Source organism: Schistocerca nitens, chromosome 1 (assembly GCF_023898315.1).
Source record: "Schistocerca nitens isolate TAMUIC-IGC-003100 chromosome 1, iqSchNite1.1, whole genome shotgun sequence".
NCBI classification, from domain to species: domain Eukaryota; kingdom Metazoa; phylum Arthropoda; class Insecta; order Orthoptera; family Acrididae; genus Schistocerca; species Schistocerca nitens.
The window spans coordinates 499692788-499713011 of NC_064614.1; the positions used below are offsets into that span (position 1 = coordinate 499692788).

Genomic DNA, 20224 nt, shown 5'->3' on the forward strand with positions numbered 1-20224 from the left:
ATGCATGATGATGTCCACAAATGCAAAATCATATGAATATTTAGCCATTTATTTGTGTGGAAAGAAAATATTTTGTACAGAAAACTACGTCACCACGTTTTCAGTTTTACAGGTAGTGTCAAAACTATTAAAAATTTACAAGCACAAATTTTCAGGACTATCTGTATGGCATTATGAATCTGTATGGGGCTAGGAGAGATTATTTAATATTTATCAGTCCGTTTTAAAACCGCGTTACATTAAAAAGTTTTTCTATTTAAATAACTATTTTCTACTTTTTAGTCTTGTGTGCGTGAAATTTTTCAGTTGATTTCAAACGTTTTGATGAGATTACAGCAGGACGCGTGGTGAACTTCAGGTTTATTTCAGTTTCTCTTCAAATGAGTCAACCAATACAGTGCTTCCTCGTTGGCATATCTCGCAAGAAGAACACGAATGTAGAACTGAGGAGAATCGAGGTGACAGGGAAGCTTTGCAGCAATAGTTCTTAAGTGCGAAACATTCGCGACTGGAACAGGAAAACAGGGAAATAGCGGTGGTACACCAAGTACCTACTCTCCGTCACACACTAGAAAAGACAGCGAGTTAATACTGCAGTCATCCAGTTCTGAGCTGAGTTGAAAGCTTCAGATCTACAACTTATGAGGATATTAGTTTAAAATCAATTGCAAAATTTATACCGAACAAACAGAGACAGGCAGACCGAAAGACAAAGTACCCTCTGCCGCACACCCAGACTCGAAAGGGAGTTAATATTACACTGTCATCCAGTTCTGAGCTATGTTGAAAGTTTCAAGTCTCTAGTTTAACGGGAAAGCAGTTTAAAACCAATTTAAAATTTGTAGCAAAAAACCAGACAAGAAACCGACCTAGAAAACGTATTAAAAAGTGATTATTCATTTATATATATACAAATTAACAGTGCAGCACCAGATATTAATTTTTAAGACCAACTAAATAATCGACTGACCAGTCGATTGTTAAAACAGTCAATTGTCTTATCACTAGTTTCTGTAGCTTCATCTGACATCGGTCTCATATAGTGTGGAACATGTAGTTCCAGAGATGGTGTACGAGCATCCGGCAGCCGCCTAGGTTATTCAGAATCCTTGAAACGATTCAAGGTCGTTCATCTCCCTCAGACGATCCATGTTCATACAAACACTGAAAAATGGCTGCGAACGTTTTGTCAGCTGGACGACCTCTCGGTCGTTTCCACGCGTTTGACTCTAGAGGGAAACCATCTCGACTTGTTATTGGGATGAATAACATACCACTATCGTTCCACTAGCAGAAATCACACAACCTATAACACAGAGAATAATGTTATTTATCGGTGTCACCTACTCTGTTAAATGTGCATTTACTATCTTCATAAATGACGCCATGTCTTGGGAACTGTGACCCTTCCGTTATAATAAATGAACAAATACCGTCCGGATCTCAACTTTTTATATACCGACAACCGGTTTCATTCTGCGTTGTATATCACCTTCAGGTCTGGCGCCGCAAAGAGCAGTTCGTTAACGTCGTGTGAGTCACAGACCTGAAAATGATCTGCAACGCAGATTGAAACCGGTTGTCGGTACATAAAAAGTTGTGATCGAGACGGTGTTTGTTTATTTATCATGCGTTAATTACATAATAAATTAATACCACATAATGTGCCACATAACTAACTGCTTTGTTGCAGACTCGCTGTCCATTTCGAGAGACACATGGTGTCTCTAAAGGTACGGTACAAATTTAATGTATTATAGCATCCAAACTAATTAAGATATTCACACTATGTTTGACTTATGTGGCACACAATCTCACAAAATTTTTATACTATTCAATCAATTTCAACATATGCGCCTTACGTGACACGTGCAACATCTAGTCTTCATTCAGACTCTATCCACACTCGGCGCAACATATCCGCATCATCTGTGGCAATGGCAGCAACGACTCGGTTCTTTAAATCGTTGATGTGGTTGACAGGCGTTTAGTAGACGCTGTCCTTCACATACCTCCTTAGAAAGAAATCCGTCGGTGTAATGCCAGGCGACCTAAGAGGCCAAGGAATCGGACCACCCCTGTCAATCCAGCGATCTGGAAACACCTAGTCTAGAGCATCCGCACAATCCTTTGTGGCGGTGCACCATCTCGTTGGAAAACTACTGTCTTGGCGGTCAGCCAGTTGCGGCAGCGAAAACAGCTCCAGCATATCAAGGTAGTGGTTACAATTAACGGTTTTTTATGAGAAGAAAATGATCGACCATCAAACAACACCACACATTCATTTTTAGGCTGCCATGTACCTCTTCCGTCACAGTATGCGGATTGGTCGCGTCCCAGTTTACCTTCCTACACACGTGGAAAATTACTTTGTCAGAAAAAGCTAGACTGGTTAGAAAATTTCCGACGTCCTCTAAACGGTGAAGAACGTCCACAGCGAACTGCTTACGTTGTGGCTTGCCGTCTGGTTTCAACGCGTGCAACAGTTGCAGACGGTATGGATGACAGCGGCACGTAAAGTGCCCCCCGCCACACACCGTTGGGTGGCTTGCGGAGTATAGATGTAGATGTAGACGTAGATACTTCTGTAAACGTTTCCGAAGGACCCGGTGCATGGTCGCCAGAGGGATTTGCAGCTCCTGCGATGCCCTCCGAGCAGACTTCTGCTATGAACGTTCTGTATCGGCTTCACTTGTTTCAGATCGTCCAGTATGATGATCCACATCAACACTTCCCGTCTGCATATAATTCCTATACCAGCGACGTACCGACGTTCGCGAGGGTTAGTGCTTCCTACACCGTGGTTAGAAGTGCCTTTGAATCAGCATGTTCGATTTGGTATGAATAAACCATTCTACACACTGAGCCCTTTCTTGAACCGTTGTCATTATGCTTCTCTCACGACAATCTGAATCATACACAAACAAAACTTAGTGAGTTTGTGTGTCGTCACATAAGCCAAACAAGGTATGAATATCTTAATTAGTTTGAGTGCAATAGCTCATCGAAGTTTTTGCGTACTATTTGAGATATCCTGCACATTGACATGAACTTCTTGGTTCCTTGTCCTGTCAAGAACCAACTGCAATTATATTTTCACAGTAGAATTGCATTTTCGGAACACTGTTTTCGGCACACAATTGTAAAGATATGAGGTTCCTTTTATTCCAACATCTATTTCGATACTTAAGTCTTTTCCAGGTACTTCTGCAATCATGAACTTTGACGGAGTCAATTTTTTTGGCCCATTGTGGTTCCATTTTAGATTACACGCTGTCCTAAATCACTCCAATTAAGTTTAATATGATTCTAAAGAAGGAATACGTTGGCAGGAGACATCCCGACGCCTCGAAATTAATTTGAAAACTGTAGAGAGAAACTCAAGGCTTCAACGCAGTAAGCAGATTAAAATGGACATAGAACGCAGTAGCTGTAAAGCTGGACTTACGTGAAGAGCTGCATAAAAAGAAAAAGGCTCTGAGCACTATGGGACTTAACATCGGAGGTTATCAGTCCCCTAGACTTAGAACTACTTAAAACTAACTTACCTAAGGCCATCACACAAATCCATGCCCGAGGCAGGATTCGAACCTGCGACCGTAGCAGCAGCGCGATTCCGGACTGAAGCGCCTAGAAACCACTCGGCCACAGCGGCCGGCAGAGCTGCAACAAATTCAGTCTTCAGACTGATGACTGAAACAGCATAAAAGGCATATTAATTGTTCGAGGGTAGTCCTTTGCAGCCGTATTCATCTTCAACAAAACTTTTCCCGGTATAGGATTACGCCATCATGTTGTTTTGTACAGATTCCAACAGTGACTTAAACGTTTGTCTATAAAACAACGTGAGGCACAGTTACACATGCGAAAAAGTTTTATTGGGTATTATATGAACCGCATTTTAAGTATTCACGTACTAATATGATATTGCAGAACCATTTGAGAATGACATACAAGCTGAAACTTAACGTGAAATGAAAAGGTCATCATATCTCTTAGAATCATCGGACGAATTACTATTTTACAAATGAAAAATATTTTCACTAGAGCCGACATGTTCGTCTCCAGAAAGACAACAACTGTATTGATATTTAAACTAATGCTCATTTATTCTTCAGTATCAGTTGTACATTTGTAATTACATGATATGTTTCGATCACTCTGGATTATCCTCAGATCTAAGTTGTTGCTCCGTCTTGTCTGTTCAGAACCTGATATCAGAGTACTGTAAAGAATGCATATGATCCAGAATGATCGAAACATGTCATGTAATTAAAATGTGCAACTGAGATTGAAGAATAAATAAAAATTATTTTGAATGATATTTAGTTCTGGCAAAGTTTTCATTCGTCACATATTCGCTACATTGCACGTTAAGCATTTCTGGGTGGATTTCACTGATATCATTTAACATCAAAAAAATGACTCTGATCACAATGGGACTTAACCTAACTAACCTAAGGACATCACACACATCCATGCCCGAGGCAGGATTCGAACCTGCACGGTTCCATACTGTAGCGCCTAGAACGGCTTGGCCACTTTAACATCACTGATTCCAATTATTTCTGTATATTTCATTCAGTTTGTATAGATGTTTGAACTTCTTTGACCGATGTTCGGTCTTAACACAATACTTCAGCGACGCATCGGAACGAACGTTCCCGAAGATGCTTTGAGTCTCATCTCTATTTGGCAATGGTATGAATAGTTTACAGCCTCGGAATTCCTCTGCAAGGGGAAATCAACAGGTCAGCCAACAGTGACTGAAGAAACAGTTGAACGAGTGCAGATGCGTTTCCTACGTAACCAAAATGAGTGAAGCGACAGAATGATCTCGGAACGCTGAACATTCCACAATCGAAGATTTAGAATATGTTGTAGAAACGCTAAAGCATGAACATCAGCAAGTACAATAGCTAACGCACTGACACTCAAATGAGCGACTTTCCGTTTATTGCTAGTGCAACTCTTCTACGTGGAAGGAGAGGGTTTTCGGGGGAAAAAAATTTGTTTGGGCTCACCATGAGCTAATGTGATCCATGCGACCTCACAATGCAAAGTTTACAGACACATTTGCCTTCGTGGAACCTTTGCAGGACACATATATCTGGAGTTGCAGCAAAGCAGATTCATGTCAAAGCTAGAGATTTCCAGCGTGAACTTCATATAGCCACATAATCATGCTCCATCCAACTTTCATCTCGAAGTTCATGAATCCTCAAATATTGATTTTTGTGTAGCATTATATTTAACACTCAATATTTTTGCCCCTATCACCATTGCCAAAACTAAGAGTTCCCATCAAAAACGCCTTACAACAGATTTATGTGAAGATACTACGTCGACTGAGTGGCGAGGTCAATTATAGACTGAAATCTACAAAATCAGCAACGACGAACACAATGAGCACGTGCAACGAAATATTTAGACGTTTCTCTGTGTGACTGCAGTGTTCCGCAATATTTTGCAGAATTCCAGCGGTGATACATTCTGAAACTAGCCCAATCTTTCGTAATAACCCTCTACAGGAGCATCAACTGCAGTTAAATTTTTGCTTAATTACAATGACTCCAGTGTCAAATTTTCTGACTATTATTTCCACTTTAAAAAAGAAGTCGGTTTTATTATCGATGCGGTGCACTTCGCCATGGATTTCCTATACTGTGCCAATTTCTTCATCTAATGGGACTGAACAGCAAAATAATAGTATGCCAGTTGTCAACCACTGGGATCTGACTTGTCAAGCAAAACAGAATTAGAACCCATGATATATGCGCATAATTTTTTTACACAAATGTGTTAAGAACCCATACCCATCTTGTGACTGCAGAGAACTACAGGTCATCACACATCACAGAATAACCAAAGTTTCAGTTCTCATCTCGTAAACATCAAATTGCGGCCGTGGAACTTGGTGACGGTGCTGGTCCTTCCCTACACTGACACCCCTCCGTGAGACATTTTCCCAACGATGAATGACTAGACAGAGACATTTAGAAACATCCCACCGCGAAAATCATCTCTTCGTAATTCTCTAAAAGCTAGCGACACAATGGTTTCTTCATGCGAGGGAAGAGGAAGAAGTCAATGGATGTCTTGTCAGGAGAACATGGGGGTGAAACAAAATTTAACAGTACACCCACACCGAGAGCTTCCTACCACACGTCGTCTTAGCAGTCTCCCTTACTACGTCAGGAGATTTCAGTAGTATGCTGCTGTGCCGATTAGCCCTTTACGAACATAATCTGTTGGCACCACACCATGGCAGTCCCAAAAAAACACCCAACATCAACTTGTCTGGTGACTGTTGGGTTTTCGCCTTTTTCGGCGATGGTTTGATGATCAGGACCTTCCCACCACCGCATCTCCTTTCCTCACAAGCCAAAATACTAATGACGAAAATTTCCTCCATCACCAAATATCGGACATGCTACCTCAGAGCTGGTCACCATCGTGCAGGCGGTCATCAGCGACATTAGCTACGAAGGCGGGTACTTCAGAACACGTTGTAATGGCGCATTTGCAACACTGTTCCTCTTTAAAAAAAAAAATTAAGCTATCGCTAATACTCTGGCTCTGAGCACTATGGGACTTAACATCTATGGTCATCAGTCCCCTAGAACTTAGAACTACTTAAACCTAACTAACCTAAGGACATCACACAACACCCAGTCATCACGAGGCAGAGAAAATCCCTGACCCCGCCGGGAATCGAACCCGGGAACTCGGGTGTGGGAAGCGAGAACGCTACCGCACGACCACGAGCTGCGGACAATCGCTAATACTGTCAAAATATTTTAACACTAGTTGAGCACCCACCGTTGGCCAGTTATGTATATGCTCCAGTCTTCTATTAGACGACCTACTCCTTCCCCCTCTCTATCTGCTCCTGCCCCCTAATTCCATCTCCTCCTCCTCCTCCTCCACCCTTCTCTCTTCGCGTTATCACGCTCGACCGAGTAGGAGGGTGGTGGTTCTTACTCCCAGAGTATTTCTTTCCAGAGTGTAACTAATGTCTGTACCATATTTGGTTGAAATCGTTCTAGGGGTTTAGGATGAGCTTTTTGCTCTTGACTTTGCCCTCGTACGCAAATGTCAAAAATATTTCACATATATTTACCAAATTTCACACGGGTTTGTACAAACGTTTCACCTGTATCTTAACCGAATTTCGCCCTGCAGTTTTCTTTCTACGCAGCTCAATGTTTATGACTCAGTATCTCCTGCATTGTGTCATAAAATGACATCATTTTGTAGGTACATCCAGTGGTATAAGTGGGTACTGTCTACGAAAAGTTTTTGTGAAGACAGAGGCAAAGGATCAACAAATTAAAAACTCAGGTATGATGCGGTAATTTTTCATCCATTTCAGTGTTTATGACGTCATATCTCCTGGCTGTGTGTCGACAAATGATACATTTCTTAGGTACATTCGGCGGGCATACGTGGATACAGTCTGCCAAATCTGTTGCGAATAGAGATAGTGGTAAAGCAGTAATAAATTAAAACGTTATACACGACGCAGCAGTTTTTCTCGCATCACAGTATTTCATATCTCCTGAGCTATATGTCGAACAATGATATAATTTTGCTGGTATATTCAGTAGTATATTTGTATACTGTCTGTAAAATCCGTTGCGAATGCAGTTAGTAATGAAGAAGTAATAAATTAAAATGTCATGCTACATGTGGCAGTATTATTTTGGGGGTCGTCAGCGTGAAAAGTTTCGTAAAGGTTTATAATTATGTGTAAACTTTGTTGCAAGTCACTAAGATTTGTCAAATAATGGATGCTCTTTCACCCCCATCACTTTGATACTTAGGTGGTTCTTACCTAAAGAGTGATTCTTTCCAGACAGTTAGTGAGATGTGAACCAAGTTCAGGTGAAATCGGTCGAGTGGTTTCCGAGGAGATATGGAGCATACTCATATATACGTACATCAATTTTATTGTACGTATTGATAACATACGAGGGCAGTTCAATAAGTAACGCAACACATTTTTTTTTCTGAAACAGGGTTTGTTTTATTCAGCATTGAAATACACCAGGTTATTCCCCAATCTTTTAGCTACACAACACTATTTTTCAACGTAATCTCCATTCAATGCTACGGCCTTACGCCACCTTGAAATGAGGGCCTGTATGCCTGCACGGTACCATTCCACTGGTCGATGTCGGAGCCAACGTCGTACTGCATCAATAACTTCTTCATCATCTGCGTAGTGCCTCCCACGGATTGCGTCCTTCATTGGGCCAAACATATGGAAATCCGACGGTGCTAGATCGGGGCTGTAGGGTGCATGAGGAAGAACAGTTCACTGAAGTTTTGTGAGCTCCTCTCGGGTGCGAAGACTTGTGTGAGGTCTTGCGTTGTCATGAAGAAGGAGAAGTTCGTTCAGATTTTTGTGCCTACGAGCACGCTGAAGTCGTTTCTTCAATTTCTGAAGAGTAGCACAATACACTTCAGAGTTGATCGTTTGACCATGGGGAAGGACATCGAACAGAATAACCCCTTCAGCGTCCCAGAAGACTGTAACCATGACTTTACCGGCTGAGGGTATGGCTTTAAACTTTTTCTTGGTAGGGGAGTGGGTGTGGCGCCACTCCATTGATTGCCGTTTTGTTTCAGGTTCGAAGTGATGAACCCATGTTTCATCGCCTGTAACAATCTTTGACAAGAAATTGTCACCCTCAGCCACATGACGAGCAAGCAATTCCGCACAGATGGTTCTCCTTTGATCTTTATGGTGTTCGGTTAGACAACGAGGGACCCAGCGGGAACAAACCTTTGAATATCCCAACTGGTGAACAATTGTGACAGCACTACCAACAGAGATGTCAAGTTGAGCACTGAGTTGTTTGATGGTGATCCGTCGATCATCTCGAACGAGTGTGTTCGCACGCTCCGCCATTGCAGGAGTCACAGCTGTGCACGGCCGGCCCGCACGTGGGAGATCAGACAGTCTTGCTTGACCTTGCGGCGATGATGACACACGCTTTGCCCAACGACTCACCGTGCTTTTGTCCACTGCCTGATCACCGTAGACATTCTGCAAGCGCCTATGAATATCTGAGATGCCCTGGTTTTCCGCCAAAAGAAACTCGATCACTGTTAACAGCTCCGTACAGCGCTGCCACCTGTCGGAAGTCAATGAAACTATACGAGACGAAGCGGGAATGTTTGAAAATATTCCACAAGAAATTTCCGGTTTTTTCAACCAAAATTGGCCGAGAAAAAAAATGTGTTGCATTACTTATTGAACTGCCCTCGTAGATACCTGTAATGCGCTGTTTAGAGCGCCATTTCAAGTAATATATGTGTAAGTTTCAATTGGGACGATTGGACAGTTTTCTGATTGGGTGCTGCAGGGCGCACAGGCGAGCTCGGACCTGTGGCCGCTGGAGAGGCCGGAGGGCATGCCGGCCATCCAGTCGCTGGAGGTGATGTGCGGCAAGGACCACATGGACGTGCACCTGTCCTTCACGCAGCCGTTCGAGGGCATCGTGTCGTCCAAGGGGCAGTACGCAGACCCGCGCTGCGTCTACGTGCCGCCCTCCACTGGCAAGACCTTCTTCTCGTTCCGCATCGCGTACGAGCGCTGCGGCACCAAGCCAGACCTGCACGGCCAGTTCTATGAGAACACAGTCGTCGTGCAGTACGACAAGGACCTGCTCGAGGTGCGTAAGGGATTACTCACTTATATCACTCACCAAAGATGCCTTTAGAACAGAGGGTGCTGAAGTTCCCCACACATATAACTTTTTTTTTTTTTTTTTGACTGTTTGCTATAGTTGTCAAGTTGTTACTCTGCTATTTTGTAATCTACAGTGGTCATATACCACATCGTTCATCCATGTTTAAAGCAATCAGGCCATTACGTCAGTAATTTTCAGTATACAAGGTGTATCAAATACACTGTAAGACAAAGAAAGCGACACACCACGAAGGAATTATCCGAATGGGAGAGCAATTGCTAGATGTGACCAACAATTACAGATAAACAAATGATTACAATTTCATAAACATTGTATGATTTATTCAAGAGAAATAACTTCACAATAAGCATGTCAAAAATGGGTTGGTCCACCTCGCGCCCTTATGCAAGCAGTTATTTGGCTTGGCACTGACTGATAAGTCTTTGGATGTCTTCCTGAGGAATATCGTTCCAAATTTTGTCCATTTTGCACGTTAGATCGTCAAAATCTCGAGCTGTTTGGAGGGACCTACCCATAATTTTCGAAACATTCTCAACTGGGGAGAGATCTGGCGACCTCACTGGCCAAGATAGGGTTTGGCACGTGCCAAGACAATCAGTAAAAACTCACGCCTCGTGCAGGCGGGCATTATTTTGCTGAAATGTAAACACACGATGGCTTTCCATGAACGTCAACAAAACAGGGTGTAGAATATTGTCGACGTACTGCTGTCGCTGTCTTGAAAGGTTTCTGAGGATAACGACCAAAGGCGTTCTCCTACGAAAAGAAATGAAAATCAGACCATCACTCCTGGTTGTCTGGTTATATTTAGGATGACAGTCACGTCGGTATCCCACCACTGTTCGGGGTTATCTCCACACACGTCTTTGGTCTGGAATCTTATTGACTGAAGAAGAATTGCCTTAAGTGATGAGTCGCACTTCGAATTGAGCCCTGATGACCAGTGAAGACGTGTCTGGAGATCCCCCAGACAGCGGTCAGATACCAAACTGACAGTCCTGCATTTTCCTGCTGGCAGATGCCCTCGTGCAAAAGAAAACTAAACTTTATGTAGGAGTGGACGCAGTCCCCAGTGACAGATGCACACTTGTGTGATCCACTGTGCCTTCCAGGGAATGCCACGAAAACATTCAGCAAATCATAACACTCCCTCCTCCGACTTGAGCCCTTCCGACGACTGTTGCGGGGTATTTGCTTGTGGACATTTAACGCTGATGGAAAATAAAATGTGATTCATCTGGAAAGGCTAGTTGTTGCCATTCAGCAGATGTACTGTTGTGATACTGGTGTGCTGATGAAAAGCAGTCAGAATGGCTGCATGTACCAGGCACCTGCTGCAGAGACTCATTAGCAACAACGTTCACTGAACGGTCACTGAGGAGAAACAGTTGAAAGCCCCTTCGTTCATCTGGGTGGTCAGCTGCTCAACAGTTGCGTGTCTACTCAACCGTACACATTTCCACAGCTGACATTCACTTCTGTCATCAGTGGCCTGTGGTGCACCACAGTTGCCGAGGTGCTGGTGTTTCATAGCCCCAGTTTTCCATGCACAGTATACTTTAACCATGGCAGCATGTGAACAGTTTATAGAATTAGCCATTTTGGAAATGCTTCACCCCTTGGCCTTATACCCAACGATCATACCTGTTTGGATGTCACATAAATTGCCCCATTTCTGCATTATGACGATGACTGCACTGTTTTCCACATATCCCAGACATGTTTTATATACCCTCCACTGATAGTTCTACCACCTTTGAGTGGTTATAGCATGTTGACATCAAACATAGGCAGTGGTCACATTATTGTGACAGTTCTGTGTGCTTTCAATGCAGCTGCACAATAATGTACAGCCTCTTGCAGGAATACAGTAGGGGTGCAAGTGAAAAGAAATAATGGACAGGGGCATTTGGAGATTTGGGTGGTATGGGGAAGGTGCTCGGATAGCTGAAGCAGTTAAGGTGAGTGCTGACATAAACTAGGAAATATGGTTTTGAATCCTGGACCAGCACAAATTATCATCTGTCACCACAGAGTTATCTCAATGCCCTAATGTACCAGAAATCAAATTTTTCTTAGTGCAGATGCACAATAATGTCCGACCTCTCATGGGAACATAGCAGGGCTGTGAATGAGAAACTGACACATGTTGGAATATTCTTTGGCCTTCAAACTGCTCTGAACATTTCAACTTAAACATCATTTTGGCTGTGTGGACCTTAAAACAACAGAAAATGATGAGTAGGCATTGCAGTTTTCATCCGGGACCTTTGAATGAACGTTCAGTGAGATGAGCCTTCATTCCATGTAAATGGATCTACAACTACTGTAGAATATTGTTGAAATAGAGAGAGACAGAGGAGTGACATGCTTTATTGAAGAAACAAAGCTCCATTATTAAAGAGAATATTGAGACAAGCCAGCTTCTGTAGTTAAAGGTTATCTCTGTTATCATTTAACTGTTATACCTAAGAAACAATAAATGAAATGAATCAGAATGTCCAAACAGAAAAATAAGTGCAATAGAAATTAACACCAATGTTACAGTGTGCATAAGACAAGGTTCTTTGGGCTGTAATCAAGAGGGATCAAGAGGGACATACAAGTACAGTGGAATAGAATGAAAAATGTATTTGCCACAGAATTTGAATGAAGGATAAACAAAACCAAAACAAAAAATGTTGAAGAATAGCACAAGTGAGAACTGTGATTGCTAAACATTGAAACTTGGGAAGGAACTGTAGAAGAAATGGAAAAAAAATATCATCTTTCTGAGAAACAGTATTAAAAATGTTCAATGGAGATGAGATACCAAAAACATATTGGCACAAAAAACTTTCTACAATTAAAAAGCTCTACCAGCATAAGATATTGGCTTGGGATTGAGGAAGAAGTTTCTGACACCATACACCAAATTTGGGAGTAAAATGTGAAATGCAGAAAAAAATGTGAAGAACAACTGCAAACATACGAAATATGGGTGGTAGAATTAAGCGGACAGAAAATGTACAAAATGAAGAGATTATAGAAAAATAGGCAAAAAAAGGATTCTACAGAAACCACAAAATTAGCTTGGCAGTAAAAATGACAAACTGTAAAGGTGGACACAAATTAGAATATGTAAAATGGGTTATTGTGTATATTCGGTTTAGTACATATGTTGAAATGGCTGAGGTTAGACAACATAGAAACAGATGGAATCTGGCATTAACTTTGAAATAGGAGGATGATCCTGTTGCACTGTGCAATTCCCCAGTATATGCACTTAGGCTAAACAGCTATCAAACACGTAAATGCTGATTTCTTTGTTTAACACCACCAACCCTTCACAATGTACTCTTGCATGTTGGATGGACTCCTACAAACTATTTATCATTTTGACATCATAACTTTGGAATGGGAACCTTCTGTATTAAGATTTCTCTACCTTCGGTACATTAATTTGTTAGGAAAAGGGAACACATTATGCCAATTAAAGCACTGGTGTGTTAGTTGTAACATTTGGGTTGACAACTGATTTACTTCCACCTCTTCAGTGAAAATAAAGCTTGTTACCTAACCACAATTTTGTTAATAGCATGTTAACTTAAAGATCTTACATTCTTATTTTTCAGTCTTTATTGGAGACTAAACTGTAAGTAGAACACTTCCCTGAATAACTCTTGTTCTAAACCACATTGATGCTCTGCCCTCAGGTGTGGGATGAAGCGAAGCGTCTGCGCTGTGAGTGGTTCAATGACTATGAGAAGACAGCATCCAAGCCACCTATGGTCATCGCTGACCTTGATGTCATCCAACTTGACTTTCGTGGTAGGTGGCACTTACTGTCATAATTCACTCACACTCAATAAAGTTATTTATATAAACATTCCCTTCTGAAGAATAACAAAAGTGAAAATAAAGATAATATTTAAATTGAAACATCAGACACAAGAGTACGCAGTTCCTACTAAAAGTAATATCTGTTTGCTGCATATATGATCAATTAAGCAGTCTACTACTACCACAAAATGTTTCTCTTTCTTCACAAAATTTGCTAAAATGGAATTAGTTTTATATGAGGCGTGAAAACAGTGTCTGTTTGTTTGCATTGCTCCTCATTTCAGATCATTATGCTTGAGCTAGCCATTTCTCAGTTGAGCTCATCCCTCGCCTTTTTTGAATCCAAGAGATAGGTAGTCGTCCACTGGCCAAGAGACATCAGAGGCATAAATTACCATTTATTTCCAAAAAATTTCCATATCTTATTGAAATCACACAAATCACCTGTAGCCTGTAAGAAAAATACTCACTCTTTTGCAATTTAAGTTAAGTGCATGAGAAATTTCAGATTCAGCTCTTAAATGTTACTACCATGCACATGTGTAATTTAAGTTTTGAGGAGCTGAAGTAATCACATGCCATGCAATTACTTTCACATATGAATGAAAAAGCCATTTTAATTATCATAAATTAGAAATTTTTATTGCTGGTCTATCGTTAATCTTGCATTTTTCATCTTGTTTACCCTTTCAGTGACTGGCCTAACCTGTTGTTAAAAAAAAAAAAAAAAAAAACATGTCAGTGAAGCTGGTCTAATACTAGCCATACAAACTACTAATGTGACTTTGAGTGAAAGCTGTACATATGATTCATCACATTATTCGAAATCTGTAGACAGAGGACATTTTTCTGATAGCGGTAAATCATGAACTGAGTTCTAGAATGCTCAGTATTAGGTAAACTGTTGTTCCTGATACTAAATATTTAAATAAACTTCTCTTGAATTCACATAACACTGAATTAGTTCTTTTTGCAAATGGCTTTTCTGCTGGTCCATTATAGATTTGCAGCAGCTGCATCGTCTGAAATAAAGTACGCGTGAACAATAATGTGTGGGACCTTCTTTGCTGCTCTTACAGCAAATTCAATAATTTGGGTGGCCCCCCCCTAAAATGGCATAAGTTTAATTGTGTCCTTTCTTGCTGAAATATGGTCAGTAATTATTGTCAGATTTTGTAGCCAATTGACTTGGCAAGCAAGCAACATTCTAGTTAATCACAAAAGTGTGACGTGTTTAGGACTGTAGACCCTTATTATTTTGCCTGATTCAGATTGATTCAGTATCTTTGAATGAACAAATCAAACACATCCTCCCAACGTAGTTCAAACCATGATGCAACAGTCGTAGCTTTCAGACAAGAGCGTTATCTTGCTGATACTGAACAGACAAATAGTGTTTTGTTAGCATTATCTAAAATGTTTTTTTTTTTTATAGACACTTGCATCATTTTGCCATTTATTGAAATTAGTGGTCTGGACATAAACCTGAAAGAACAGTCCCACACAATCTATACTGAATTTTACTGCTGCTATTAACACTCTTGGGTAAATACCATTCATCAGGTGTTCACACTTTCCCACTTGAGTGTCACGCTGGACAGTTCCACTGCTCTGCAGACCAAGGACACAGTTGACTCCAAATTCACTTTCATTGTAGTGATTCTGAGCAGCAGCGCAATCATGAAAACAAAGTCTTTCAATGACACTGATCTCTGTACTCCACTTGTAAAACGTTGTCATAGCTTGACAAGGATGTTTGAGAACTGTGTGGTACAGTGTGATTTAGGAAAAGAAAAGGGGGTTAGTTAATGTATCATTCATGACAACATCATCAGAGATGCTGCTGCAAAATGATGGGAAAAGAAATCAGCCATGTTTGTTTCAAATGAACCATCACAGATTAGTGCACATGATTTAGGGAAATCACAGAAAATATAAATATGGATGGCCAGACTGTGAATTCTGAGAAGACTGCAATAGCTCTAAGTTCTGCGATGTCCACAGATGTTTAGCTATACAGTGTACAACAACAATATATGCCTGATAAAATCTCATTATATTTTTTATGTATATTTTGTAAAATAAAATAAAAAATACCTGTAATACTCATATATTACAAGTGCTAGATATACAGCCTGAATTCAAATACAGTTACATATTTAATTTTTTGGTACATGTCTACAGTCCTGGTGCATACTGTAATCCCCATGCCATAGTATGGTAACCATAAAACACTGCCAGAATGGCCAAAGGAAAATGACACAGTCCATATCATTTTGATTTGTCTCTGGCAGTGTGCTACAGTTCTGAGGCAAGGGTATTCATTCCCGTGTGTACCAGAACTTTATTTTTCCAAGGTGGTGATTAAAACTTTATGACTACCACCCATAGACTGACCATATTATATTATATATAGAATTATATCCTTAATACAGTGCAGAAGTGTCTTCGAAAAATTGTTTCTATAATATGTTTTTAGGGGACAATGTTGACTGCTGGATGGAAATACAGCATGGAAAGGGCCCTTGGGCACCACCTGTAAGTGGTATTGTTCCATTAGGATCAACACTAACACTTGTTGTGGCTATAAACGATTATAGAGGTGAGCATACTTTAGTTGTATATTGTGTTAGTAAGATAATTTAAAAAGAAATAAATAGCTGCACAACTGCTATTGCTTTTTCACAGCTTCAATTTATTGTTATTTATGGTATCCATCTTCAGTTATTATAGCCCCACAAATTTTCTACTATCAGCAGATAAATCATACAGAAACCAAGAACTGAAAATAGCTAACGGACATTTTGAGTAAACAGTTAATTTGTATTTCAAATAGTAGAAAATTAAAAAAACTGAGAGGCTAATAGCAGTTACCAAACTGACCAAGAAATTGAGCCTTCATAGCAGTTTATTTGGTTTGCAGAGTGATTGGAAGAGATAGGAAAAACAAAAGTGAGATGGGAATGGCAGATGACATTGTTACAGTTTCCTCAAAAATTAATACATCTACACACAACATTACATGACAAACAGCAGTGACATAACAGTCCATTCCATTGAAAATTGTCTTTTGGAGCATACTATTACTGACAGGAAGCGAAATAGTGGTTACAGTATTTACAGCAAATTATAGTACTTCTTATTTAAACTTACTTTACTATTTGTGGAATAAGCAACAAATCTTATGTGGCTGAATGTATACCTCAAATAAAATAACTTTGTGACTGACAGGTATCTGTGGAGGTCGCAATAGTGGTGGTGGGGATGTACTTAAAGTTGTGGTCTGGCACACAGTTTTAATATTACAGTAATTTTCACATAAAACTAATAGTAGGAAAAGCAGGCACCAGGCTGAGATTCAATGTATGACTCCCATTAAAGTCCAAGAATGTACATCCCAAGAAGGGTTAGGTGACATTACTTCCACATGTATCTCACAGAATGACAACAAAATCTGACACATTCAGACTCATACAGAAGCATACCAACAGCAGTTCTACCTGCACACCACTCACAAAAGGAATAGATAAGGAAGGATTCAATAGTGGTTCCTAAAGTATCCTCAGCTGCATACAGTAAAGTGGCTTGCATAGTATGGATACTGATATAATATTTTTCAAGAATGTTATAATTCTTGATATTTATTAGACTGTTAATGCTCTTACATAATAAAATGCATCACAATTTTGTAGTTCAACCTGATATATTGTTTTTGCCTTTTTTGTAGGTGAATTTGATATGAGGGTGAAGTCCTGTGTTGCATCGGATGGAGGAGGCCACGTTATTCAGCTCTCAGACGAGCATGGGTGTGTACTTAGGCCAAAAATGATTTCAAGATTTTTGAAGGCACGTACAGCAGATGAGAGGGCTACAGTCATCACATACGCCTTCTTTCATGCCTTCAAATTCCCTGATGCTCTGAGTGTTCACATAAAATGCAAGGTAAGAGTGATAATTAGTGTTTCAGCTGGTTAGTTGACGTAGCTTGTTGCCTTTATCAGGAACTCAGGAAATTGCAACAACTATTGTATTAACTGGAAAAAGAAGTATACTCCTATGCTATTGCAATCCAGTAACAGTGAATTAATGCAGTATATAACAGTTCTCACATAAATATCAGCAATCTGTTATACAAATTATGTTTGGTTCAGTTTCTTTGTACTGTTGTGTCCTGATGGACTAGAGAAAGTGTATGAGAACTTAAGAGAAGTGCCAGGTCATTTTGCAATTTCTGAATGGTCGGAAACAAATACAGATAGACACAGTTCCAGTGATGGCATATGATTGATCACATCAGCACCAAACAGCCACAGTGCACCTACTTAAAGGTGCAGATTTTGAGACTTGGTAAGGATACTTGCAACAGACTCAAGAAACTCGAAGGTCTGAATAATACTTGTTAATTGCATTCAGATTAAACCATTACACTGAAGGCAACTTCTAGACATGAGAAAAAGCAAATGGTTCAACTGTTGAAACAACAAAAGATAGCATCTGAGCTCAAGGGGCAAGAACTAACATAATTTAGCAATCACTAGCAGCATATTGAAATGCAAGCATTAGAGAACAGCAGTCTAAGGGAGAATACTATGTCAAACTGGAGTTTACCCAAGGTTGACATCAAGCCAGACGCCCAAACACTCTCTCCTCTACAGTCAGAGCGCTAACACTACCAGCACTGTACAGACATCGGGCAATCTGACATGGAGCTCTGTGCCTCCCTGGTGCCTCCAGCCAACCACATTCAGGTCGTTTCCCTTCTCTCATTCTGTAGGTGAGGTATTCATGACTTTTGCATTAATAATCTCCTTGTTTGGCAGCAACAGTGTTCAGTTGAATGCTAAACATCATTGGCCTTCCTTGTGTGGCTAGCAACAACAGTGCTTTAAGTCACTCTGCTCCGTCCTATGGGTGGAGACTTCTAGCTCCTGAATGGAGACTGCTTTTGCAGCAGTTTCACCCACTTTCCATCTCACTCTAAGCGGTACCAACCTACAGACTTTGCAGTTCTCAGGAGCAATAATCATACTTCCTGCAAATGCTAGGGTGTGCCTGTTTGCAACTACAGTCCAAAGTGCCACCTTTCAGAAGAATCTAACCAGTGTATGGAGTTACCAGCTAATGCCCTGAGCTGAAACTTCTGCCCTGGAACAGCTGCACAGAGCAATTGCAATTCATAAACTTCTTCAGTTACTGTTTTCCTTGTGTAACCTGAATTCTACCAACTGTGCGTGCCACTTGCATTAAGCCTCAGGTTTCCTGCCTTGGAGTATTCTCGGTGGCTTCCAACAACCTCAAGCTTAACAATGAATAAGTCAGTAAGTAGTCACTGCACTATAATACTTGTTAAAAATCTTAATGGATTCTCTCTTTTTAAACAATTATGAATGGTAAGTTCTAAACACTGATAATAGCACAACAGTACTTCAAGTAAAATAAGCAAATCAAGTGAAAAAAATGCATGAATGTTAATTCAACCGGTGTGTGTGTGTGTGTGTGTGGGGGGGGGGGGGGGTCGAAACAGTGTCAGAACTGGATTGTTATACTATATTCCAGCGATTAACACTAAAGTTACAAGAGGTGTGTTGCTCCTTCAGTATCTTAATACAAGAACATTTCTTCACATAGATATAGGGCAACACACATGTTAATGCTTAAATGATATGACATAAACGTAGTTATAAGTACATATGGTGGTAGCTTTCGCAGCCACTTGTTCAAATATTATTGCTTGCTGACTTTCATCTCGGGATCTTTCGCCAATTTTTCTGATGTTTCATCAGCATGAGTGGCTGACATTGTAAAATATAACCCTCTGCCACCAACAACGGATGGCGAATATTTGACAGTGCCAGCCAGTTGTGCTTGCAAAATATCAGAAAAATCACTAAACAAACAACATCAGCAGAAGATCCGGAGACAAAAGCCAACAGGTCATATCTCATATCTTAGTTTTGCCAACTGCAAATGGACTTTGAAATGCCTCATCTCTCAGTTAACTTCATACTCATATTTTGTAATACCACAGGTCATTTAGCTTTCACACACTTGCCTGAAGCAAAGTCCCACACATTTCTCCCTCCTTTTTATAAATAATTTTCAGAACCTACTTAAAGTTATTTGTTCCTCTCAACAATTTTTACTAATTCAGTTTTTAACAACCTCCTGTGTCATTAACTTTCTTACACTTTCTACTGGTCAGTACTGCTTCCCTGTAGTACTGTACACAGGAATATTTCAGAAAACCCAATTTGTAATACCAGTAGTCCCCTTCCCTCCCAAAGTAGAGGTTCTTTTCCATCAACATCTTGTTCTTCTTTTTCTCTTCCTTACTCTAGCCTCCTTGCATTGTTATGTCCCACTTTCAACTTCTTCTGCATCTTCTACAATTTAAATGTTTACTAATCTTAGTTTGAAATCACGCAATTGCTTTCACCTTTTTCTTTTTATCTTTAACTGAATTTTGTCCCAGTGCCCTAGCTATGCTATTTAAAAGCCCTGGTGGAGCTTTCATATTTTCGGAAAGAATGGCAAGATCACCAGTAAACCTTATTTGCTTGTGCCATTTTCTTTTCCGTATTTGTATATTATGGTACACAATACCCCTTTTTTCCACCTTGTCTGTAGCTCAGCCTTACAACCTCAGAATCCTGAAAATTTTACAAAGCACAAAATGAAAG

At 40.4% G+C, this 20224-nt stretch overlaps 1 protein-coding gene across 1 annotated transcript in view; it reads left to right on the forward strand.

Moving 5' to 3' along the window:
- The window catches only part of LOC126252830 (uncharacterized), a 424342-nt gene that overhangs the window by 400562 nt on the left and 3556 nt on the right, over positions 1–20224 (forward strand). Inside the window, exons 3-6 of the mRNA XM_049953776.1 lie at positions 9375–9683; positions 13418–13532; positions 16024–16146; positions 17272–17486. Of these exons, the coding sequence (XP_049809733.1) occupies positions 9375–9683; positions 13418–13532; positions 16024–16146; positions 17272–17486 (762 nt within the window). The remainder of the gene's footprint in view (positions 1–9374; positions 9684–13417; positions 13533–16023; positions 16147–17271; positions 17487–20224) is intronic.